The sequence below is a fragment of the Canis lupus genome, chromosome 27 (genome assembly GCF_011100685.1).
Source record: "Canis lupus familiaris isolate Mischka breed German Shepherd chromosome 27, alternate assembly UU_Cfam_GSD_1.0, whole genome shotgun sequence".
Taxonomy (NCBI): domain Eukaryota; kingdom Metazoa; phylum Chordata; class Mammalia; order Carnivora; family Canidae; genus Canis; species Canis lupus.
Window position 1 is genome coordinate 34773112 of NC_049248.1, and position 26569 is coordinate 34799680.

Sequence of the window (26569 nt, forward strand, 5' to 3'; positions counted from 1 at the left end):
ATCATCATCTTTACAACTGCCTCAGAACACAAGGTAGTGAGATTTCAGGTAAAATTTCTTTTTCTATATATTCTTCTCCCATATCTATCTGTTCTACTTTTCTTGCATAGTAACAATATTTTTGTTATCCTGATTAAAGAGTATATTTTAAACCTCAAAAACAGTATGGTTACCTAAGTTCAGATCAGTGAGATATTGAGAAGAACATCATATGCAATGTCTGGAAAATATTCCTAGAGCATAGAAAGGGATTGGCCTTCTTCACTCCTTTTTCCTTTGCGTTGGCTAAAATATGGGCATGAGGGTTGAAGAGTGAGTAGCCACCTTGGACCATGAAGAAGTCTTACATTAAAATGGCTCAGCCACAAGACAGAAGCCAGAGTCCCTGAAGACATGGTGCTACCATATACCACAGACTGCCTACTCTTATGTGAGAGAGAAATAAATTTCTATCTTGTTTAAGCCAATATTAGTTTGGGTTTTCTGCCAATATGGCCAAACTGATTGTAACTAATATAAAACCAAAATAAAGAACTTTCTTATCAAAACAAGAAGCCACTTCCCTCCATACTGTCAATCAAGAGCTCCCTCCCCTGAAAACAATTAAAATCTTTGTGCACACTTTTGTTGGAGGCATTCTCAAGGCAAGGATGGGAATAAAATTAAGGCATAGGGCCTTCTTAGTCAAATCATACTGGAGCTATAGCCAGTGAAATAAAACCTTCATGCTTGGCAAAGTTCTTGAAGCAACCTACTTCTTTTCAAAAACAAACCTTCCTCTTACACCCTAGATCTAGACTCTTAGATGGAGTGGCAGCCCAACTCTAAGAGGGCAGTTAGTTACTAAGTAAATATTTTTGTTCAGTGAAGGAATAAAACAACATTCTATGACAGTATGCCATTAAATATTTACCTCTATAGTCTTGACAAAGTTTCAAATACTTACTATGCCTTTAAAACTATCATGTAGTTGATCTTCAGCAAAAATATGGAACTGAAGAGGTCTGATGCTGAAAATGATGGCCGACTTCAACATGGTTATAGTTTCTTCCAGTCTTTCACCACAGGCAACAACAGCGAGGTGCATTCTCTGAATGGGCTGCACTTTCAGACTATACCTAATAGAAAAGAAAACCACATTTTCCAACAGTTTTAGTACAGGGTAACAAGTTAACAACATGGTATTCTAATGATGTTCAAAAACAAGTTCAGGGGTGCCTGGGTGGCTCGGCGGTTCAGCATCTGCCTTTGGCTCAGGGCGTGATCTCGGAATCCCAGATAGAGTCCCCCCCACATCAGGCTCCCTGCAAGGAGCCTGCTTCTCCCTCTGCCTATGTCTCTGCCTCTCTCATGAACGGATGAATGAATAAATAAATAAATCTTAAAAAAAAAAAAAAAAACACACTAAGGTCCAGGATTTCTACTTAAAAGGCAAAGAAGTATCAAATTACAAACAGTACAATGTTGAATCAATTATTTATTTCTTGTATCCTCAACCAGCCTTTCTCAGCCAATGTTCCTCAGTAGGAACCATAAAAAAAAATTACTGCTTTCTCAATTCTCCCAAGAATAGCACATAACTAGCACCATTCTAGGTATACAGTAGAGAAGTTAATTCATTACTCAGATCAGATGCATTAGGACTTAATTCTCTCAAGGAACCCCCCAGATGACAAGGGTGTATCACCAATTGAAGGCCTTCTATTATTTTTTAGCTTTTTTATTAAAAAAAAAATGTCAAAAGCATATTAAAGTAGAGAGAATAGGGGCACCTGGGTGGCTCAGCTGATGAAGCATCTGCCATGATCCCAGGGATAGAGCCCTGCGTCACAGAGCTCTCTGCTCAGTGGGGAGCCTGCTTCTCCCTCTGTTCTCTGCTCCTCCCTCCTACTCATGCGCTTTCTCTCAAATAAATAAAATCTTTAAAAAATAATAAAATAGAATAAATCTCCATGTACCTATCTCCTAACTGCTACAATTATCCAAAGGTATTCTTTTTTTTTTTTTTTTTTTTTTTTTTTTTTTTTTTTAATTTTTATTTATTTATGATAGTCACAGAGAGAGAGAGAGAGAGAGGCAGAGACAGAGACACAGGCAGAGGGAGAAGCAGGCTCCATGCACCGGGAGCCCGATGTGGGATTCGATCCCGGGTCTCCAGGATCGCGCCCTGGGCCAAAGGCAGGCACCAAACCGCTGCGCCACCCAGGGATCCCTCCAAAGGTATTCTTATTTCAACTAAAATCCCTCTCCAGGGACACCTGAGTGGCTCAGTGGTGGGCGCCTGCCTTTGGCTCAGGTCATGATCCAGGGATCCAGGATTGAGTCCTGAATTGGGCTCCTGCGAGGAGCCGGCTTCTCCTCTCCCTCTAACTATGTCTCTGCCTCTCTCTCTCCTTGTGTCTCTCATGAATAAATAAATAAATCTTTAAAAAATAAATAAAAAACAAAATCCCTCTCCACATCCCCTTCCACTAGCCAAAAGATCATTTTTGAAGCCAGACATAAATTCATCCACAAATTTTTGAGTATTATACTCAATCTTTAACCATATTTTTATAGGGAAAAGTATCCTTCACATAACTTTTTCACTGATATGCATTCAGCTCCATTTGCCAAATAATCAGTGAGAGGTAAAAAATTCTGAGATGATCTAAAACATACTAGGTAAACATCAGTATGATATTTTGGAAGGAAAAATTCCCTAACCCCAAGTTATTGGCCTAGGCTATGTCAGATCCTACTTCTAATACAGAGCAGCAGTGCAAAGCAGGCCTAAGGAACCTTTCAAAACTCTTGCACCTTAATAGTGAACTAATAATAATCCACTAGAATATAAAGAACAGAATTAATTATGTGTGACTACATTGTTATTAAAATAACCTATTTATAATATTAAATTCAGATCTTATCTGTAATTATGGCATAAAATAATTGTTTTGGAACTGACAGCTAAAGGAATGGAAGAATGCAAGACAACATAGAAAAAAACTAATAACATAGTAAAGTATCATAAAGTACAAACACTCTAAATTAAAAACATAAACTCTGGGCAGCCCTAGTGGCGTAGCAGTTTAGCGCTGCCTGCAGCCCAGGGTGTGATCCTGGAGACCTGGGATGGAGTCCCATGTCGGGCTCCCTGCGTGGAGCCTGCTTCTCCCTCTGCCTGTGTCTCTGCCTCTGTCTCTCTCTGTGTCTCTCATGAATGAATAAATAAAATATTTTTAAAAAATAAAATAAAGTCTGACTTTAATTCTTGGTTAGAGAGTCTTTCTGTAAGGATTAGAAATTATATTAATGGTTACATATACATATATATGTTACTGAGAATTACAATAGCAGGAATGAGTGGTTAATCATTTTTCTTATATTTGCAAGCTATAAAATCAACTGTAGTTCCTTAATATAGGACTTTGCAATCTTGAGTATTCACATGTCCATGTATTAAAGTGAAACAAAACTATTTTCTGAAGAAAATCTTATTCTTGTTCACAGGTAATCCCTCAACTGACTGGGGTATCAGAAAACAAAATCATACTAAGGAATAACATTAAATACAAACAATCAACTAAATAAAACACGCCTGAGTGCCAAATTTATAGATCTTAATGTTTTGACATTAAACATGTGTAATTATTTTATATTATTAGGTTAAAAAAATCAAGTCAGGATATATATAATGTGCTCCTGCTCTTACTGCAGATCCCTTCCTATTAACAAGTCTGTTTTGCTAAGAGCCTAGAAATACTATTAAGATAGCAGTCTGAAACATGCTTTTCTGGTCTGACCAGGTTCCTAAGGCCTGAAAACAGGGTCACTTCTCCTACATGGGACATTTCTCACTTATGTGAGTACTGGTAACTGTCAGCCTTCCAGAGGAGAGCTGAAAAGCTCTTGAATCCAAATACTTACCTTCTACAAAATACAGGGGTCATATCCTCCCTGATCCCTCTACTGGGAGGATGAAACTTAAACTCAATAACTTAGTAACTCACCCTTTGTTCAGGCTAATGAGCAAATGATTCTATAAATGAGGTTCTTTAAAACATTAAAACAGTTTTTAAGAAAAAGAAACCTCCCCCAGTTAATTCACCAAGTTAAACATTATTACATTACCGTTAATAGTATTACATGAGGAAGTCACATATAAAGTATTCTTACAAGAATCATTATACCAGAAATAGTGGTGATATTTCATTCAAGGTTAAGATGATCATTAATATACAGCGTGAGGTACATACTTTGCTTTCAAATTTGTATTCATCTACCAGGAATTAAATTTTATGAATCATCTGAAGCAGGGAACAATAGTGTAATTTTGCACATGGCTATCTAATTGTGCAAACATTTGTTTCAGACTTAACACAGTTTATCCTTTCCTCACCCACCTGCTGTGCCACTTCCTTCACATAGATAGTGTTAGCAATATCTTAGGTCTTTTTAAAGCTCTGTTCTTTTCCACTGTCAGCAATTAGAAAGAAGTAGTAGCTCCTCCCTTGGCAGCACCCTCTGTTTCCCTCTTTTCTGTTAGTCCCTTAGTTTATAACACTTAAATACTATCTGAGTGGAGACTAGCTACACCCTCTATACCTAAAACAAGGTGATGTGCACCCAGTTCATCTCAAAGCAGTGGAAGTCACAATGATAAAAGTAAAAGAAAGACAAGGCAATCAAAACACACAACAATTTCACAGAGCTCTAAATTATCTCCTCTTTCAGGTAAATGCTTCCATACTTTAGAATTGACAATAGGCTTGGATTGCTTAACTGATCATAACTAGATCCTGTCTCAAAGCTAAAAGCCCAAAGATTTAAAAAGTAAGCCAGAATAGTCATGTGCTGTTTTGCACAGATTTCTCTACACACACAAACAAGAAGTATAATAAAACTTTAATATAACTTAATAAAACTTTAAGAAAGTTTATTTTCTTATTTCTCAAGAAAATAAGTGAAATGTTCTTCAAGTTTAAAAAAAAAAAAATCCCTCTAAAATCAGTACCAGGGATGACTGTTCCCAAGCCTTTTAACAAGACTTGTGTTAGTCACACTGCCAGCACTTCCTCCATCAATTTCTATGGAAGGAATATTATCAACTACATTACATTTGCTTTTGGTTATGTGTCCATTTTTAGCAAAAGCATTATATACAGTATAGACTCTAACACCTAAAATGATAAATCATACTTTAAAGATGTCATTGCCTACCACCCTGTCCCTAGTCCCCAAGAACAGGAAATAACTGCAACTCAAAAAAATCTAAAGTAACCTTCCACCACTAGAGGAAGGGAGAACTAAAACCTTCTAATAAGGTATAGGGAAGCAGCAGCCATTCAAGTAGTTTTGGTCCCAAAATGATATAAATCTGGAATGACATAATCTTCTCTGTAAAAATGTGCTATATTTTAATCACAGTGTGAATAAGAGAAAAGTCTCTGTGGATTTAAAGAAGTATTATCCAAAAGGTCATTTTTAAGTCAAACCTATTTTTCTAGAGATATATGATTAGATGAAATTCTACAGGTAATGCAAACATAATACTTGAATGCTTTCCTGGCTAAATATGGCATAACCTGAGTATCAATAGGAACTATGACTGTAATGAATGATAACACATAAAAGAAAATGAATCCATCAGTCTAGAAAGATACTAGAAGAAGGGGTTGAGGGGAGGGGGGAATCCTTCTTTAAAAACAAATATCAAGGGATCCCTGGGTGGCTCAGTGGTTTAGTGTCTTCCTTTGGTCTAGGGCGTGATCCTGGAGTCCCAGGATCGAGTCCCGCATCAGGCTCCCTGCATGGAGCCTGCTTCTCCCTCTGCCTGTGTCTCTGCCTCTCTCTCTCTCATGAATAAATAAATAATTTTTTTTTAAAGAGTATTTTTGGGGAATCCCTGGGTGACTCAACGGTTTAGCACCACCTTCGGCCCATGGTGTGATCCTGGGGACCCAGGATCAAGTCCCACATCGGGCTCCCTGCATGGAGCCTGCTTCTCTCTCTGCCTGTGTCTCTGCCTCTCTCTCTCTCTCTCTCTGTCTCTCATGAATAAATAAAATCTTTAAAAAAAAAAGTATTTTAGATGATAAATTCTAATATAAACACTATTAACAAATTCTAATACAAACACTATTAACAGATTTCTAAAACTCAGGAATACACTTATTTTTTTAATATATTTTTTAACGATTTTACTTATTCATGAAAGACACAGAGAGAGAGAGAGGCAGAGACACAGGCAGAGGGAGAAGCAGGCTCCATGTAGGGAGCCCGACGTAGGACTCGATCCCGTGTCTCCAGGATCACACTCTGGGCTGCAGGCAGCGCTAAACCACTGCGCCACCAGGGCTGCCCCAGGAATACACTTATTTTAAGTAACATTTCTGTTATGAAGAAATCCTAACAATTTGTCTTCTTTTTTTTTTATTTAGACAGCACAAAAAGCTTTCAGGGCATTCTTCAGCCTAGTGCTCTTCCTATAAAAGAAAACAATGTATAATAATATTCAGACCAAGAATTAGTATTATAAAGAAGTATGCAAAGTCCAACTAACCAATTAAATTTGTGATAATCTCAACTAAAAATTGTTATGAACCATTTTTAAAAACTGTCAGTTGAACAAAATGGAAAACTATATTCGGAAACATTAACGGCAATTCCTTTTATGTATAGCTTAAAAACAAAATGTCTTTCCTCTCACTATAAAAAAAAGTGTTGAGTTATCATACTAGGTTAAAAACTAAAGAGTTGTATATGATCACTTTTGAAACAAAATACAATACTTGAAAAAATCTTTAGGATTTTACATATAGCATGAGAAAGAAAATCTAAAAATCTAACATGAAATGTAAGTACTAATTGCTAAAACATATTTTTAAATAATCTACACAGGGACATTCGGGCGGCTCAAAAGTTGAGCATCTGCCTTTGGCTCAGGGCATGACCCCAGAGTACCCGGATCAAGTCCCACGTCGGACTCCTTGCATGGAGCCTGTTTCTCCTCCCTCTGCCTGTGTCTCTGCTTCTCTCTCTCTCATGAATACATAAATAAAATCTTTTAAAAATAAATAAATAAATAATCTACACAAGTATAGCTCTAAAAACTAGCATGAACCACTCAAAGTAATACATGTAACATTAAATTCATCTGTAATCAGGGGTTCCATAAATTAAGAATCAATTCCTATCATAAAGATTAAATATTTTGAAAGCTCAAGTCACAAAAAAATTAGTACATTAAAACAGTTTTTAAGAAAATAATACTAAATAATAATACTAAAATTAAGAGCTTGCTTAGAGGTGCTTAGAGGTGCCTGGCTGGTTCAGTAGAGCATGCAACTCTTGACCCTGCGGTTCTGAGTTCAAGCCCAGTGCTGGGCCAAGAGCTTACTTAAAAAAAAGAGAGAGAGAGAGAGAAAGAAAAAAGTAAAATAAAAAAATGAACCTAGGAAGGTATTTGAAATCAATGGCAAAAGCAGAATATATTATCCTAGGAGATTAAAAAATAAGCATTAAAACTCAAGAGGTAAATGTCAATACAGAAAATATACAGAACAAAGATTAAGCTCAACAAATATGGAAATACGTTCAACAAAAAAATCAACAAAATATAAATCAGTAATACTCTATCATTTTACTCTAATACATGCTAAAATTGTAACTCCTAATAATGCTAAACTCATGGTAACATCAGTACATTCACACAATGCTGGTACAGACTTAAATCCATATAATTTTTTAGATCACAACTTAGTAAATATAATTCATTCTCTTTAATGAATATTTGAACTTCTTTCATATGCTGGACAATGGGGATAAGTAAAAAAGCCACAATCTTGACCTCATACAATTTACAGCCAATTGCAAAAATACAGAACTTTAAAAAAAAAAAAAAATACAGAACTTTCAAAGATTTAATGGGAAAGCATGATAACTGCTTAAATAGAAAAAACAATATATTGTTAAGGAAGCTCACTATACAAACATCAAAATTAGTCTGGAAGTGTTGGGGAAAGTCATTAATTATTTACTGGTTGCAAAGCACCTTGCTCAGTATGGGGCTTGAATGATGAACACCACATGGTATCCATCTGCAAAGCCAACAGTCTGGAGGATTCACAACCACAACAGATGCATAAATATACTGACAAAGAGGGAGAAGCAGTGGGTAGGGAAGTGAAATCACTGGAAAAGAAGTGATGAGCATGATAATTAAAGGGCTAGGAAGCAAGAGGTTATCAGGAGCAACAGCGTGAAAGGAGCTAGATAGAAGAGTCACTGTGTACTGACACGAAGAAAGTCAGTCATAAACCAGCAATCAAAACACAGATGAGGAAGATGTGAGAAGCCAGATCATGTACTCAGGTTTGAACAAGAGAGTCTGAGGCATCTGAATCAACAAGGTTAAAAATGACCAAAATGCAGCTGGAAACACAGTTCTGGAGCTCAGAAAAGAGCTCTGGAGTAAAGACATCATTTAAAAAGATTATCCAGGGAGTGGAGAGAGAAAAGAGCAGAGTCCCAAGGAACATTAATATGGAGGAGTCAGGAGAGAGAAGTCCAGAAGCAAAGAGATCAAGACCAGAGACCCTGGTCTTAAGAGCCAAAGACTGACAGAGTTGAAAGAAAGAGGAAGTGGTAACCAATGTCAAAGGGACCAAAAAAAAGTAAGACTGGGCCCCAGAAAAACAGAGGTCAGAGGTAACCTCAGGGTGGGGGAGTGGGGTTAGTCATGGTAGTCAGTGCTGCTCAGGCAGGTTGAGACAGAAAGTTCTTCTGTTGTTGTTTACGGGGTATAAAGTCAGTAGATACTCTCAGAAGAAGTCTTGCTGGTGAAAAGAAACAGTGAACACAAAATGCTTGAAGGAAAAAAGGGTGGAGTGCAAGCTGTTGTAGAAAGTTTATTTTGGTTTTGTCTCAGTAACAGAAAAGAGCGGAGAGGCGTGAGCATTCTGACAAACTGCTGGGAGGCAATCTGGTTGGTCAGGAAATGACTGAAGCAAATGCAGATATGAATTACTAAAGGCCTATGCACAAAAAAAGCAATTTTTCTTTTTTATGTTATTTTATGTTCACTGTGTAAATTAATTGGAGGAAATACTTCCCCAAATAAGCTTTGATCAAAATCAAAGTTCTAAGGTATAAAGAATTCCAATCGGGAAAGCTAGGACAGGCCCGGGAGTTAAACGGTGCCAGCTCAGGGCTCACTGTTGTCTGGCGAAATGTAGACCCAAGGCTGGTAGGAGCCGGGACTTTCAAAGACGCTTTACCAGGTGGGCAGACAAGCTCTAAGAGTCAGGCAAAGCCGAATCATTACTGCAATGCACGGAGAGAATGATAGGGCAATTGCACTGCATTTCGGCTTGTCTGCATATTCAAGCAGAGTAAACGTGAGGGATCCCAAGTTCTAAGTAAGAAACTAAGTTTGAGAGATTTTACACAATGATTTGATACAAGTAACAAAATGTTACACTCACTACACATACAGATATATACTATGGACTTAATATTAGGAGTAGGGTATGTAAGAGAAAAGTGTGACTTTTAAAATCTAAATTTAGAAAAGTAACCAGCACAAGGGTTTACAACATTTATGTATCGATCCACATGTAATTCCTTCCAAGAAATATTGGGAGCATTAGGAAAAGCCAAAACAAGAGAAATAATGAGCAGAGGCTCCAGGACTCAGACTAGATCAACTTCCCTGGAGTACTCTTGCAGTCAGTGGAGGGGGAGGGAAGATTATTACTCATGTTGAGTAATAATGAGTAACATACAAAAGGACTTGGGTTGTATAAATCAAACTATGTATAAGTTTTCAAGCTTACACAGCTTTCAGAGTGAGCAGACTTATTTCACAAGGCTGGATATAGCAAAGTGGTGCTTGTTAGCAAACTTTTAGAAGAATAAAAAATATGGAGCTTCAATTCTCCAAATTTCTGAACAAGCTAAAGGGTAATATTATCTTCAAAAAGTCAGTTTTTAGAAGTTTGAATAATCTGATTTAACTGACTCATATTAGAATTTCAATCACCCCATCTTTTCCATAGCAATCAGATATAATTTAAAAAAATGGATTTCAAGGATTCCTTCCCAGTTGTCCATAGAATGTATAATGTAACAAGAATCAAGAATATAAAAACATATACTACTAATATATATAAAGAATGTAGTTCTTACCACCTAGAATATTTTATCTCCTGTTCTTGAGCCTGGCTAATTTCCATGTTCCCCATGCATCGCTCCCACCAGGAAGCATTCCCTAATGCTTTAAGATGATCCCGACTGATGACTCACTTCTTTCTCCCATCATCACAGCTACAATTTGTCACCCTCTATCTTTATGTCAGGTTTACTAGTGGGAAGCTCCTATAGAATGCAAGTTCCAGAAGGACGGAGCCAAATTAACTAGACTCCGAGTTGGTTCTAAGCACGTGGCACTGGACCTAGCAAATAGAATGAGTAGAATTAAAATTTAAATGAATCATAAAAACAGTGAAAATAGGTAGCTCTCAAAGAAACTTTACTCTCAGGAAGGGCATCTCAGGCTACTGCCTCAGTATCCCCTGCCACTATGTCACAGAGACAATCTAATAGCCCATTCCTACAAACACTTCTTTCACTGAAGGTGAGAATAACATCTAAGGCCTTCATTATCCAGAGCCACGCACAAAGCCAAAGTAGTCAGCAAATACAAGGTCAATAAACAATGTCACGTCAATACTTGCTCCTTCATTAAACACTTATTTTTACCCTCTCATTCCTCAATATTCAATTTATCTGCTAATAACCAACCTAATCCTTCCCCAGTTGTCCCCATCCACTTACAAAAAGGTTTTTTTAGCATATCAGCTTTAAAGTAGATTAAATATATATGGCTGTAAATGTCAAGGGAAGACTATCTTAATCACCTGTTTAACACTTTATCACCCAGTTACCTAAAATCATATCATAAATGCTCCTAAGAATAGTTTACCTTAATAACACCTAAAAAAAAAAAAGAGCATTTTACCCACAGTATATACTATAAATTAATTATAAGAACTACAAAATAGAAAGAAACAAAAAAAAAAAAAAAGAAAACCCAAGTAGAAAACGAATTATTTGTACTAAGACAATATTAAATTACAGGAAAAGAAACATTTTTGTGTCCCATTACAGTAAAAAATGTATTATGCACTATCTAATCTTACCTACACTGATCTACCAATTAAATTTAGGTGCCTACCTAAAAGCCGCTTCCCAAAAGCAGTTCATTCCACAAACATCAGAGGGCAGCATCCAATAGGGATTCCAGTAACACAGAGAGAAATCTTTACACCTAACAGAGTAAGACAGAAATAGAGAGTCCTAAGTGAGTATTTTGGTTTAAAACTAACAAAGAATTTACTTAATAACATAATAACTTACTGTTCTATTTTACAGCAACAAAACTGCAAATCCAACACACGCCTAAGGTAACTTGAGGAGTTTTGGAAATTTCTCCCTTATTCAAGGTATCATTATTTTAAATAGGACTTTAAAATCATTAGGCAGGTTATAGTACAGACTGAAAAACCATTTCCTAGTCAGGAACTCTCCAAATATATTAAAATCCCCTCCTCAGATGACACAGAAGATATGACAATACTTCTAAAATTTTCCTTTGTGTACTACACAGATTCTCCTCAAATAAAATCCATTTTAGCTAAACAAAATAGTTGCTTATCCTGGAACAAAATTAAAATGCCACAAATACTGACAGAAAAGGAAGAGAGGATCTTTGAAACTTTTTAAATTAATCTTCAATTCAAGCTAGTTGTATAGTGCTTTAAACTGAAAAAAAAAAAAAAAAGAAAGAAAGAAGAAGAAAGCACGCTGATATCCATGGCTCAGTTTCATTTTGTACATTATCTTAGTTTCGCTGTATTACCCAAGCTAAAATGGACGATTACGTGTAGTGTTTGCTCTTAGATTGCAGGTTGGAGCTCAGCAACAATAGCCATAACATCTCACCTTACAAAAAGTATGTTTTTCATTGTTACTACTTTTCAAAACAACAGTTTGAAATTCACTGCAGTAAGGCCTTGATACTAAAGCAAATATGTAATCCGGGTGAGTCACTAAACCAGGTCACCTCACGTCCCCTCACCAGATAACTTTTTCTCTTGCTATAAATTCAATTATGTTACTGTTCTTGCAGCAAAAGGTCTATGAAATTTCATATTTGCAAAGATTTCTGATCAAACCTCTCATTTCAAATGCTAACAGTCTAGGACAGAGGATCTCTCTGCAGGCTGCACAGCAAAATCACCCAGAGCCCCATACCAGACCTATTAAATCAGAATCTCTGAGAACAGAGTGGGGCACAGATGGTTTTTTAAATGTTACCTAAATAATTCTGTATACTATCACATAAAAACCTACAAAGCCAGGATTTTAAAATCAACAGAAAAAAGTTACATTGTAGGGGAACCTGGGTGGCTCAGTTGTTGGGTACTTGCTCTCTCTCTCTCTCTAGTAAATAAATCTTTTTTTTAAAGTTACATTGTAATTTGGTTTTCTTTTACATGGTAATCATTTTGAAGCCAGCATATCTTAATTTAAATGGTTGATAAAGCAGGGAGAAAAATATATATATACAGACCAGTAAAACTCACGACTCGTTTAGGAAATGTTTGTCCCTTCCCAGGCATGGTTATGGATGTTTTAAGTCTTGCATTTCCACAGTAGAGAGAGCTCTGTGGTGGTGAACAGCTAACACAGAGTTCTTTCCAGATGCAAGAACTTTCACATCCATTTAAGCCTTACAACAAACTTGTTCAAATAGAGATCTCCATCTTTCATATTCAGACTTCACCATAGCTTTCTTTCAACAAATCCACAATTTATTTATACTCAACACCTACAGTGCACCTTTGTTCCACGAAGGACATAACTCATCTGGTTATTCCATCTTGTGATATCAAACCTCATAGCAGTAGAAAATGGAAAATGAAGTCTCAAGGAAAATAACTAAATTCTTCCATAAAAATTACATAGTAATACCATTTTCTGCCTCAACTTCTATCTCCCAGACCTAGGCAACCACAAATCTATCTTGTCTCTATAGATTTACCTGTTACAAATACTTCACACAAACGAAATCATACAATATGTGGTCTCTTGAGTCTGACTTCCTTCAATCTGACTCTTAAATATATTTCAAAGTTCATCTACTGTAGCATTTATCAGTACACTTCACTTCTTTTTATGCCTAAATAATGGATGGATATACCACATTTTGTTTAGTCATGCATCAGTTCATAGATATAATTTGTGCTGTTTTCCACCTTTTGGCTATTATAAACAAGTCTGCTATGAACATTCATTTACAATTTTTCTCTGTGCATATGTTTTCAGTTCTCTTGAATATATACCTACAAATGAAACTGCTAGATCTGTAATCACTATAAAGTAATTAATGCAGATGAAACTGTAGGAGAAAAGTCCAGTTTTAGGTAATTTTCTTAACTTTAACTTAATGTCAGAAAACATAGTTTTTAGAAGGGATGTTTTGCTGTCTTTCTTTAACAGAAATATAAAACAGGGCAGCCCGGGTGGCTCAGTGGTTTAGCGCCACCTTCGGCCCAGGGTGTGATCCTGGGGACCCAGGATCAAGTCCCACATTGGTTCCTGAATGGAGCCTGCTTCTCCCTCTGTCTTTGTCCCTGCCTCTCTCTCTATGTCTCTCATGAATAAATACATAAAATCTTTAAAATAAAAAAATAAAACATATGCACTAGTGAGTACACATAACATTTACTATTTTTTCTAAAACCATAAAACATTGATGTGCTGCTGGCAAGAGGTGGCATAATTTACCGCTTATTTCCCAAACTTACATTCTCCTACTTATGAAAAAATGGTTTTAAAGATTGAGAGTAGGGCAGCCTGGGTGGCTCAGCGGTTTAGCGCCTGCCTTCAGCCCAGGGAGTGATCCTGGAGTCCCGGGATCGAGTCCCACTTTGGGCTCCCTGCATGGAGCCTGTTTCTCCCTCTGCCTGTGTCTCTATCTTTGTGTGTGTCTCTCATGAATAAATCTTTAAAAAATAAATAAAATATTAAAAAAAAAACATTGAGAGCAGAAATTCATTATGTACTTATGTAATTCCAAGCAAAGACTGGAAAAAAAAAAACAACTAATTTGTAGATAGCAACTGTACTTTCAGGCCAGAAAAAAATAAAGTTAAAAAATATTGAGAAAGTAGAGACAGTTATCTGAATTCTGGGTATTAGTGTCTTTTGCTTTTATTCCTTAAAACTATTGGAGGGGCACCTGGGTAGCTCAGTTGCTTAAGCGTCTGCCTTTGGTTCAGGCCATGATATCCGGCGTCCTGGGATGGAGCCCTACATCAGGCTCCCTGATCAGCAGAGAGTCTGATTTTCCCTCTTCTTCTGCACCTCCCCATCATCTCACTCCTAGCCCTTACCCCAAACCCACCTTGGCTTGTGCTCTAATAAATAAATACAATCTTAAAAAAGAAAAAAAAAAACTATTGGAAATGGAATATTAGAAATATAGTACTACATTCAAAAAGCTAATTCTATCAAATACTTTTTAATGGGGCAAAATTGCAGGCTGAGCTTAGTGGGTATATCTTCAGTAAACAGTGACATCCAAGATCAATGAAGCCCATAAACGCAAATCTTCTTCATTGTGGAATAAATTGAAATAAAACTACTATGACTCATCCTCAAATTTCATATGGCATAATGTTTCTTTTCTTTTTTAAGATTGTATTTATTGGGGCGGGGGGGGGGGGGGAAGAGCGCTCGCAAGCACAAGCAGAGGGAGGGGCAGATGCAGATTCCCCACTGAGCAGGAAGCCCCATACAGGACTCTATCCCAGAACCATGGGATCATGATCTGAGCTGAAGGCAGACGCTGAACTAACTGAACCACCCAGGCATCCCTGGCATAATGTTTCTAGTTCTAGGTGGCTTGTCTACAAAGTAATCAAGGGGTAGCAAAAGGGATCTTGTGGTGGCAACACAGTTGTGTTTGTGGGGGTGGTTACACAAATCTACACATGTGATGAAACTGCATGAAACTACACAAATACGTATGAACCCATGTAAAACTGGTGACATCTGAATACAGTCTATGGGCTGTACAATATCCATTTCTGGGGTTACGATATTGTACTATATTGATATACATTCCAAATGTAGTAGTATTGTACTAGGCTCATTTAAAATCCTACTATTAGGGGAAACAGTGAGTAATACAAGTGTGTCTCTGAAAGTTCCTGTGAATTTATAGTTATTTTTTAAAAATTTTTTAAATGATCAAAAACAAAATTCCCAAAAATTTCAGTATTTGAAGAATTCAGAGATTTCATGCTCAGGATTAAGCAGAGCCTTTAACTATATAAACTCCCCTCAATAACAGTTCTCAAAGTTTACTTAAATCTGATAACAGAAGGTCTTTTATACTTTTAAATTAACCTGGATAATGTACTTTTCATTTCAAAACATCTATGATAGTCATTAGGCTTTAGTGAAAAACCATGCACACCTTACAGTCAGGGATAAGTTTAGGCATATCCAACAAAGGAATGTAGAACTCTGAAGTGCTGCGAGCCACCAATGCAACCTCAAAGCACAGATACCTGCACCGTGACTGTGGCAAGAAAAACAGAGACGCTCTCAACCACACTAAAGACCATTCCCATGATACTGACAAATCACCATTATTTGAAGATCAGTACCTGGGTCACTCATTTTCTTTCTTTTTTTTTTGGGGGGGGGGGGAGTCACTCATTTTCAACTAAAAATTGTCTCCAGACAACTTAATTTCTAGCTCTGTCCGGTCTTCATTTCTTTTTCTTAAATCTCTAGTTTCATGAATACTCAGTACAAAAAGGACTCCTTACATACAAATGGAAGTGAACAATTACTTATCCATTTCCAAACTCAGCACCATATTGTACCCAACTCCCTCCTGCAGGAAAAAACAAAAACCAAAAAAACTGGATTAAAGATTTAAATGTCAAAAAAGTTGGGGGGAAAATCCACTGGTAGAAAGTTTTCCTATACATACACATAACAAAGATAAAAACGGTAAAGGAAAAAACTGACAATATGAATACATAAAAATTTTAAGCTTCACATGGCATACACACAAGTTAGTTAATATGGGGAGGGGGAGTATTTTCAATAGGTATGGCACAGATAATAATTTTAATGTATTCAAAGATTTTTAAATCAAAAGTACACATTATCGTTTTTATTAGCCTAATCAGTTTCCCCTCCAACAACACAGAACAAAATAATAATTTTAATTAATTAATTACTAGTCAGGTTTGTGCTAAGCACTTTACAATCATGTGAAGTATGATCCTCACTGATCTAAGATACAAGTGCAGCATATTGGTTTTACATAAGACGTCTCTGCATGAACAAAACAGAAATGAAGGTGGTTTTAGTAAGTAATTTGTCACTATTCACTATCTGAACTTCTCTCTTCAAAAATGACTTCAGGGGCACCCCTGGTGGCGCAGCAGTTTGGCGCCGCCTGCAGCCTGGGGTGTGATCCTGGAGTCCCGCATCGGGCTCCCTGCATGGAGCCTGCTTCTCCCTCTCCCTCTGCCTGTGTCTCTGCCTCTCTCTCTGTGTCTATGAATAAATAAATAAAATCTTTTTTTAAAAAAAAAAAAAGCACAGATAAAGCAAAATTAAAAAAAAATGACTTCAGGAGAGAGAGAAAACATTTTCTCTTGATAAAAACAGTAGTATGAAAATAGTGGTCAAACCTTTCTCAGCTAAATTAGTGGCTCTCAATCTTTGGGACACATATCTAAAACACAGATTCCCAGACCCTACTAACAGGCACCTGGTTTAAGTAGGTCTGGACTGCAGACTAAGGGAAAGGATTTTTTCCCAGAAGTCAGAAATTGAAAAAAATATTGATTAAAATGTAAATGACTGAGGAGCCCCTGGGTGGCTCAGGCGGTTGGGCACCAGACTGAGATTCAGCTCAGGTCCCAATCAAGCCCAGAGTCGGGCTCTGCACTCAGCAGAGAGTCAGCTTGGATATTCTCTCCCTCTGCCCCTTCCCCTGCTTGCACATATGCATGCTTGCTGTCTCTCTCTGAATAAATAAATCTTTTTTAAAAAGATTTATTTATTCAGAGAGAGACAGACAGCACGCATGAGGGAGAGGGAATCCTTAAGCAGATTCCCTGCTGAGCAAGAAGCCCAACTGGGGCTCAATCTCAGGACTCCCTGCTGAGCAAGGAGCCCAACTGGGGCTCAATCTCAGGACCCCATGATCATGACCTGAGCAAAGGCAAGGTGTTTGAGCCACTCAGGTGCCCTAAATAAATAAATCTTAAAAAAAATTTTTTTAATATAAATGATTCAAACCATCACCATATTAACTACAGTTTTACTGTGCTAGATACCATATTCAATCATCTATTCAAGCTACTTCATTTCAATTGAAATGAACATGAATACAGAGTACCATACTCTTACCTCTAATCTAACTGATGAAATGTATTCAGGGTTCACAGAGCCAAGAATGTGGTATAGCTAAAGTCTGTCTCCAAAAGCCCTGAAAATGCTCAGTACATCCTACTAGTGTCACAAGATCCAGGAGAAATGAGAACTCGATGTCCTCACCAGTAAGGTGACTTGACACACAAACAGCATGATGAGTCCAGAAATGGTTATCACTCAAATGCTTAGTAGTTTCTGGATTCCTCACTTCACACTGCCGTAACAGCCACAACAGGACAAGATCTTGATGATCACCATCGAGATTCATCAGTGAAATGTGAGAATTTAATCATTCTGAGCAACTGAAGTCACAAAATAGTCTAATTCCTTGTACAAAAGTCCTGTATTTATATTGAATAACTTAGTCTGTCCACATTGAAGAGCTCAAAAAGTTTCTCTATGTGGAAGAGCCACTGCCTAGCCAGAATTCCCCTTTAAGATACCACTCATCTCCAACACCAATCATGTTATCCTGTCCACCACAAGAATGTGCAAGTGACAGAGCCAGAGAATCAGAGGTCACCATCCCAGACAACACTGACTAGTCCCTGGATGGACACGTGACACAAATCCAATGAGAGCCTTTTCCTAGAAAGTTTTGAGATTAAGAAGAAACACTGCGAAGACCCCATGAACAGTGGAAGAGAATAACAAAGCCCTAGTCCTTAAGGTCCCTGGAGCTGTCTGGGCATTTTCCTTTCAATCTTGCTCCTGCCAGCAACCCATGTAAGTCTATAAATATCTGTTTTGCTTACATCAGTTGTATTGGATTTTAATCACTGATAACTAAGGTTCTATTTATAAATTAACTAAGGTAATATTATCTACACTTTACAGGTGAGAAAACTGAAGTAGAGATGTAGTCAAGATTTCACAGCAGAGACAGAAAGAGAGCAGGTTTGTCTGACTCTAAGATATGTTTTTTAAATATCAAAATATAATGGATTCAAACAGGAGGCACTAATTAATAGATTTCACTGAAAAATTGTTCCTAACATTTTAGGAATTATACTTTGAGAACTTGGAAGGACCTTTCCAAGTAATTTATTGCCATGGAATTCCATGCAATAAACACTTTCTATAAGATTTGGGCAATACAACCTACTGGGTATAATCTAGATTCCATATTTTAAACAAATGAGAGAAATAATAGCTAAAGTTTTCAGATAAGACTGCTTCAAAAAAAGTAAGCATGCAACGATAATTAAGTCCTACCAAATAAAAGTTGTTGCTTGCCTCATCCTATATTACCAACAAACACTACATACATTAAAAAAAAAATTAAAAAACAAACAAACAAACAAACAAACACTACATACACTAGATTCTTATCACAGAAGCTTTACAGAAAGAGCCTTAAAGATTCAAAGAATACAGTCCTGGTCCAATAACTGATACCTTCTGGACCCTGGTCAAATGATTTATACAGCTTTTTAGTTGACTTGGACACATCAAACTTAAAATTTCAGTAATAGCTCTATAAAGTATTTATTAACACTGAAGTGCTGGGGTTCCTGGCTGCTCAGTCAGGAGGATGCATGACACTTGATTTTGGGGTTGTGAGTTCCAGCCCCATGTTGGACACAGAGATTACTTTAAAAAAAATTACCGAGGTGCTTATTCTAAATTTCAAATAAAGCAAGTGCTGCCTGCAGCCGGGGCTGTGATCCTGGAGACCCAGGATCGAGTCCCACCTCGGGCTCCCTGCATGGAGCCTGCTTCCCCCTCTGCCTGTGTCTCTGCGCCTCTCTCTCTCTCTGTGTTGCTCATGAATAAATAAAATCTTAAAAAAAAAATCAGCTAGCCAAGCGAAATTTACAAAAATCACAAAATAAATTATAAATGCCTGAGACAAAGCACTACAAATGAATGTCACTCTACCAAACTGAAATCTAATAGTAGGGCAGCCCGGGTGGCTCAGTGGTTTAGCACCGCCTTCAGCCCAGGGTGTGGTCCTGGACACCCAGGATCGAGTCCCACATCCAGCTCCCTGCATGGAGCCTGCTTCTGCCTCTGCCTCTCTTTCTGTTTCTCATAAATAAAATATTAAAAAAAAAAAGAAATCTAATAGTAATCTTAGTCCAAATTTCATCAAGTGTTTTAAAATGTTGCTTCCTGGGATCCCTGGGTGGCTCAGTGATTTAGCGCCTGCCTTCCGCCCAGGGCATGATCCTGGAGACCCAGGGTTGAGTCCCACGTCGGGCTCCCTCCATGGAGCCTGCTTCACCCTCTCTCTGTCTCTCATGAATAAATAAATAAAAATCTTAAATAAAATAAAATGTTGCTTCCTTACACTACTACCCCAGTACAAAAATGATTCTCCCCCCCATCATTTCAAATGCTCCACAATCACATAATAGACCACAAACCGCTTTCCCTGACCCTCATTTTTCATGAGCTAATCCAGGTCTTCAGTCCCCACCTCTCCTAGGGCAGATAACTGGAGACTTGACAAACCTGATTGGAAGCAGTTCTGCTTTTTTAAGAAGAGAGTGAGGGATTTGCCTGCCTGTAATCAAATCATGGGGTAAAATCAGGGCAATCCAGCTTTCCCATGCTTCCCCTTTCATTGTGAGGAGGACCACCAAGTCTCAGAGGAATGTCACAGGGCCTGCAGCTGACCTGCCCTCCCTCCTCTCACCGACCCCATACTTTCTGATATCAAAGCGGCCTTTGCCTCTTACTCAAGGGAGCAGGGCGAGGCCTTCCCAGAGAGGTGCCCGCACACAGAGGGGCCTCTTTTTTCAAGGAAGTGGAAACGCTCTGATTCTGCTAAGCACGCCTACCACGCGCCGCGTTCCTCTTCCCAGTCTCCCCTATAGACTCCAGCTCTTGACCGTGACCCGCGCAAATCCACGGAAGTCAGTAAGGCTGCTTCTCAAAACACTGACTTTTGAAGAAAGCTCTCCCAATCCCCTTTCTCTGAACTTGCTCAAGTGTCAGAACAGACCGAGGTTTCCTAAAGATAAAAAAAAAAAAAAATCCGCGATATGCACAAAAAAAAAGTGTCCAGATGTCACGAACAGACTAAGAATAAAAATTCAAGCGCTAATACCCAAAAAAAAAAAAAAAAAAAAAAAAAAAAAAAGGTGTTAACGCCCCATTCAGGAGAGGAGGGGAAAAAAAGAAAAAGAAAAGAAATTGAAAAAATAAATAAATAAATAAAAAATATAAAAAAAATAAAAAAAAAGAAAAGAAATTGAACTAGGGCGCCAGCGTGAGGTTTAAATATCTCAACTTGAGCTCCATGGAAACAAGAGGGAACTCCCAGTGGCCAGACAGACGGCAGGAGCGCTTTTGGGGGGCACCTTTTACTTTCAATTAATTCTTTAAAAAAGGGGGCTGGGGTAGGGGGGGGAAGCAACTGTCAATTAAAAGTTGAAAATCAGGGGCGCCTGGGTGGCTCCGGGGTTAAGCATCTGCCTTCGGCCCAGGGCGTGACCCCGAAGTCCCGGGGTCGAGTCCCGCATCAGGATCCCTGCACGGAGCCTGCTTCTCCGTCTGCCCGTGTCTCTGCCTCTCTGTGTCTCTCTGTCTCTCATGGATAAATAAAATATTCTAAAAAATAAAAAAAGTTGCGAATTAATTTCTATCTGTTTTAAAGAGCGCATCAGGAACGGGCCAGAGGACGGACACAAAGGGCGCGGGGTGCGCTGGCGCCGGGCTCGCCCCCGCCGGGGGGAAGGAGGGAAAGGAGAGCCGGGGCCGGAGGCGGCGGCGAGGGAGCGCGAGGCGCGGGGCGACCGCGAGCAGCTCGGCTCGGCCCCGCCCCGCCCCGCCCCGCGCCGCGCCGCGCCCCCCACACCCCCGACCGCGCGTACCTGTCCGACCGGCCGGGATGCGCGGCGGGGCCCGCGCTGCCCACCCCTCCCGCGCCGCCGCGTCCGCCGCCCGCCAGCCAGGAAGCCGCCGCGGCCTGCGGCTTCCCGCCACCGCCGCCCGCTCCTTCCTCCGGGGACGCGGCGAGCTGGCTGAAGGCGTAGAGGAGCGAGCAGAAGCCGCAGGCCAGGCACAGCACCACGATGCGCAGGTAGCGCCGCATCGCCCCGGCCCCGCGCTCCCGCCGCCGCTCCCGCCGCCGCTCCCGCCGCCGCTCCCGCTCCCGCTCCCGCCACCGCCGCCGCGCCCGGCCGCCTGGAGCGTAGGGAGCCGCACTGCGCAGCCGCGGCCGCAACCAGTTCCTCCGCCGCCGCCGCCCCGCCCAGAGCCCGAGGCCCCGCCCCCTGCCGGCCGCGCAGGCGCAGTGAGCGCGCCAGAGGCGGGAGCCGAGCGCGCGGGGTCTCGGCGGGGGAGCGTCGCAGGGGCTCGCGGCAGGTGGCTCCCGGTGGCTCCCCGCGCTGCCCGGGGCAGGGGCGGGCGAAACGACCCGGGCGTTGGAGACCGCCGACCCCAGTTCACACTCCGGTTCTCCCACCTGCAACCTAAATTCTCCGAACATGTGTTTTCGTCTCTAAAACGGGGATCCCTGGGGGGCTCAGCGGCTTAGCACCTGCCTCCCGCCCAGGGTGTGAGCCTGGAGTCTCAGGATCGAGTCCCGCGTCGGGCTCCCTGCGTGGAGCCTGCTTCTCCCTCTGCCTGTGTCTCTGCCTCTCTCTGTATCTCTCATAAATAAATAAGAATCTTTTTTAAAAAATAAAAGGCAGACAGTATCCTCAGCCTAGGCTGGTTGCAAACATTAAATTGCTTAACGCACGAAAAACGCCTTGCACCTGGAAGGCATTTGATTAAGCATTTTTCATTTCCATCCTCCTCAGCAGGGACTTCCCCAGCCTCTAAGTTTGCGTAATACTGTGCGAGCCATTTTCATCCAGATATTTAATGACCACGTAATGCTGTTGAGTATGCCTATCAAGCCCCCAGCGAGCTTGTTAAAAGCATGTTCGGCTGAGGTCCTCCTTATTGCATCTTTTTGACCTTCTTTACAACTCACATTTGCATGTCCCTAACAGTGATGTTCTCCCTAAAGGGCTTTCTCTTTAGCTTTCCATTTCTTCCCTCTCTTCATCAACTGTATTAACACTCCCTCCATTTATTGAACACTCACGAAGCACCACTATGTGCCAAGTACTTTGGGGTATAAAGACACCTAGTTGGGAGATTCCTGGGTGGCTCAGCTTTAGCTCCTGCTTTCCGCCCAAGGCGTGATCCTGGAGACCCCGGATCGAGTCCCACTCGGGCTCCCTGCTTGGAGCCTGCTTCTCTTTCTCTGCCTCTCTCTCTCTCTCTCTCTCTCTCTGTCCCTCTCTGTCTCTCTCTCTCTCGCAAATAAATAAAATCTTAAAAAAAAAAAGACACCTAGTTGGGCATGGGGTGGGACAGTAAATAAGGACCTGAATAAATGGGACTTATAAATAAGTGTAAATAAGTAAATGAGGGACAATATATAAGTGCAATACCACGATACAGACTTTAGCGTATAAGCCTGTAAAGGTGTGGGCAAACAAAAAAGAGTGATCAGTTCTATGGAGGGCATGGTCAAGAGACACTTCGTGGTAAAAGAGGCACCAGAGTCTTGGGGGGTGGGTAGGGTAAGGAATTGCAGGCTGAGGGATCAATGAAATGGATTCTTGTGTTTGGGGAACTGTGAGAAGTTTGATACCACCAGCTAAGTGAATGCAAGGGAGGGTGTGATGAATGATAAGACTTAGAAGTTGAAGGGGACAGATATTTGAGTGCCTTGTTTAGTATACCAAGGAGTCTGAACTTAATCTAGCAGACAGCGGTGACCATTGAAGGGTTTTTAAGTTAGGAAGTAACATGATCACATTTGCCTTTTAGAGAACAGGTTCTGGCTCCTGTTGGAGCCACTGTTGGAGGCTGAGACAAAGATTGAGATTGGAACCAGAAAGCAATCACAGTGCCACAAAGTCAGGGAAAGAAGGCTTTAAATACACACACACACACACACACACACACACACACACACACACACACACATCCCACACAGACTTCATGAAGAAAAATCATGCTGTCAAACTGTTCAAATTGCATTTGGAGCTTTGAAGAGTTTGGACATGAGAAACAAAGCGGGGAAATGCTTTGTATTTTAGCAGTAGTTCTCCATTTGGGATCCCTATACCAAAAACTGCTGGCTCTGTGACCATGGGAAAGTTAAATAAATAAATAAAGTTAAATAAACTTAAGCCTCAGTTTCTTCTATAAGGATTAAATTTCTTGACTCACCAGACCAAAAAAAAAAAAAAAAATGAAAACTAGGGTGCTATCAAGATGTGTAAGTAGAATGAAAACATACACTTATTCATTCAATAAGCATTTATTGAATATATTCTACATGCCAGACAAGGGGCTAGAATGTACTGCCCTCAAAGGGAAGACAGGCAAATAAAAATAACAACAATATTAAATTAATCCTTCTACTACACCTTACAATTCTTAGAGAAATAAAGATAAACTTAACGAGGTACAAAGATGGATCTGCAAAAGCATATATAAGAATGGAAAATAGACTTGGAGAGAGAAAACCAAAGGATATGGTGCCAAGAAACTAAAATAAGAGCAAGTATTCAAATAGATCAAAGATATTTAAAGAGATGTCTACCACAATTGTTCCCTATTTCAACTTTGTTCAACAAAGAAACTAAATGTAGTAAAAATAAAGAATAATTTAATGCCCCACAGCATGTAAACATACTGGAATGGCAGTTTTCATTCTGCAACAATTTATGGGACGAGCATATCCAGAAGAAAAATCATCCATATACTTGACATCAGGGTTCTGGACCATATCACGTCCCTTTAGGTTCCTTTTAATCCTGTAATTAAAAAGAAAATTCTGTTGAAAAAGTATATAAGGCATTCCAAAATAGAAATGATTTTTATATTGCCCACACAGTGTTAACTGGTTATCTTGGAGTATAATGAGCCAGGCGCATGCCCTTATGATCACTTCCAGGATTCACACGTTTTTGTATTTTTGTTTGTATGTCTTTAGGTTTTATATATTTAAGTAATCTCTATACCCAACATGGGGCTCAAACTCATGACCCCTAGATTAGGAGTCAGATGCTCTTCTGACTGAGCCAGGCAGGGGTGCCCTTGAACATTGTGATATTCTTAAAATTAATCTCAAATTATTGAAAATGATTTGAATATTTTTGATATAGTAACAGGTATTTCTTTCATTTATTGTGTATATATATGTACTCCTAAGTCTATTTTTCATCTCTAGACCACCCTCATAATTCTCTGGTGACAGGCTGGCCATATACAAATTTTAATCAATGCTGATCTTACCATCTTTCTGTCAAAAAGCTTAATTTAGGGGGACAAAAAGAAATTTAAAAGTAGCAATATTCGTTGTTTAAATTATAGAGATAGAATTTTCCTCCATGATCTAGAAAACTCAGATTCAGAGTAACCCAGATTTCAAGAATCTTACGTTCAAAAGATTAATCTTGATTATTTTTATAGTTCCTAGTACATTTTGAATATGTAGCAGACATTTCATTAATGTTTTTATTATTTTCATAAATCTTCTCTTACTCTATAGCAAATTTAGGGTTCTGCTCAACATTTCCTTCCTATTTGTCTACCTTTTAGTACTTCTTTAAAAAAAAAGGAGAAGAAAAAGATATCCTCTGGGGGAAAAGATAAGTCTTTATCTTTCCAGAGTAAAGTTCAAACTTTTTTTACATATCTTCACTTTATAAAGGTATATGCATAATCTGATTCAATCCTTGTAACACTTATATGAAGTAGATGTTATTTTCTTTTAGAAAATAAGAAACCTAAAATTCAGAAGTTTGTTAATCCCATCACAAATAATGAAGATCCATAATTCAAACAGAAATTTTTGAGGATCCAACACACATTTTTCCCCATTTTACCTATCTCACTATGAACAAATAAATGCTACAGAGTGATGCAAATCAGCAGTAAAAGCAAAAAGGAAACAAAAAATCTATGTTATGTGAAAATTCTTAGAGTGGTTTTGGGATTACAACAACATTTACAGAGAAATACAAGTCAGAGTAGTTGCAGAGCACAAAGAATCAGAAACTCAGACTAAAAGTGAAAATCATTCTCTCTTCCAATTGGCTTCTAGTGAAATCTCTTCATTTCCCACAGTCCATTTCCTAGAAACCTTGTTGGACTGGAGGAAGAAGTTGGAAAATAGTATTCTCAATATGAACAAAAAGTATTTCAGTTGGGTGTTCACTCAGACCAATAAATGGGGGTAAGAAGTAGAGTCAGGGAGAGGGTGAAAGAGTAAAGCAATTCTCTTCATTCTCAAATAACTCAAATATAGGCCTCATGAGTCAAAAAAAATGGCAGTGGAAGACCAATGAATGGGGTTACCTTAGCTCCTATATGACCCCAAATTTAGTGGGTATTTTCATGCACAAGAAAGAGAGAGAATGGAGGAGGTGGAGTAGGGAGAGGAGTAAGGAATATCCTAGGGACCATCCCCATACTTCTCCCCATTTGTCTTCAGGAACCCTCCATTCCCATTAATACAATAGTTTATTATTTTTTTATTTCTTAAATACTGCCAGTAAAAAGCTAGGTTTGCAGGGAAATTTAGTCATGAGGAAAATTAGAATTAAAACACACATGCACAAGTTCTCTAAAACCTGCCATCAATCAAGGTCATGATTACAAGTGTAAGTAATATTTTTCCTAATCCAGGTCCCCAAAAGTTGAAGACTGAAAATAATTAAGAATTCTGATACTATCACACATCAGAAGTCCAGTCCTTAGTTGAAAAATAAAATCAGGGATCCCTGGGGGGCGCAGCGGTTTGGTGCCTGCCTTTGGCCCAGGGCGCGATCCTGGAGACCCGGGATCGAATCCCACGTCGGGCTCCCAGTGCATGGAGCCTGCTTCTCCCTCCCTCTGCCTGTGTCTCTGCCTCTCTCTCTCTCTCTGTGACTATCATAAATTAAAAAAAAAAAAGAAAAAGAAAGTCAGAGCACTTGTTGTTACCCATATTCCTTTCTATAAGGAAATTACATCACTACACAACATTATGTTATGTTTGGTTTCTTCTTTTCTATATTTTTAATAAGGTAAAAAATTATTTTTTCTTCTCTGT

General features: G+C 39.2%; 1 protein-coding gene across 3 annotated transcripts in view; it reads right to left on the reverse strand.

Moving 5' to 3' along the window:
* The window catches only part of GXYLT1 (glucoside xylosyltransferase 1), a 50789-nt gene extending 29230 nt beyond the window's left edge, over positions 1-21559 (reverse strand). Inside the window, exons 1-3 of one of the 3 annotated variants that reach the window (XM_038577325.1) lie at positions 21336-21559; positions 11219-11311; positions 947-1118 (exon numbers count right to left, since the gene is read on the reverse strand). In XM_038577325.1, the coding sequence (XP_038433253.1) occupies positions 947-1118; positions 11219-11311; positions 21336-21556 (486 nt within the window). In that variant the 5' untranslated portion in view covers positions 21557-21559. Of the gene's footprint in view, positions 1-946; positions 1119-11218; positions 11312-20300; positions 20456-21335 lie in introns of those variants that run through there. The other 2 variants (XM_038577327.1, XM_038577326.1) reach the window with 2 other exon arrangements.
* Between the last annotated feature and the right edge of the window lie 5010 nt (positions 21560-26569).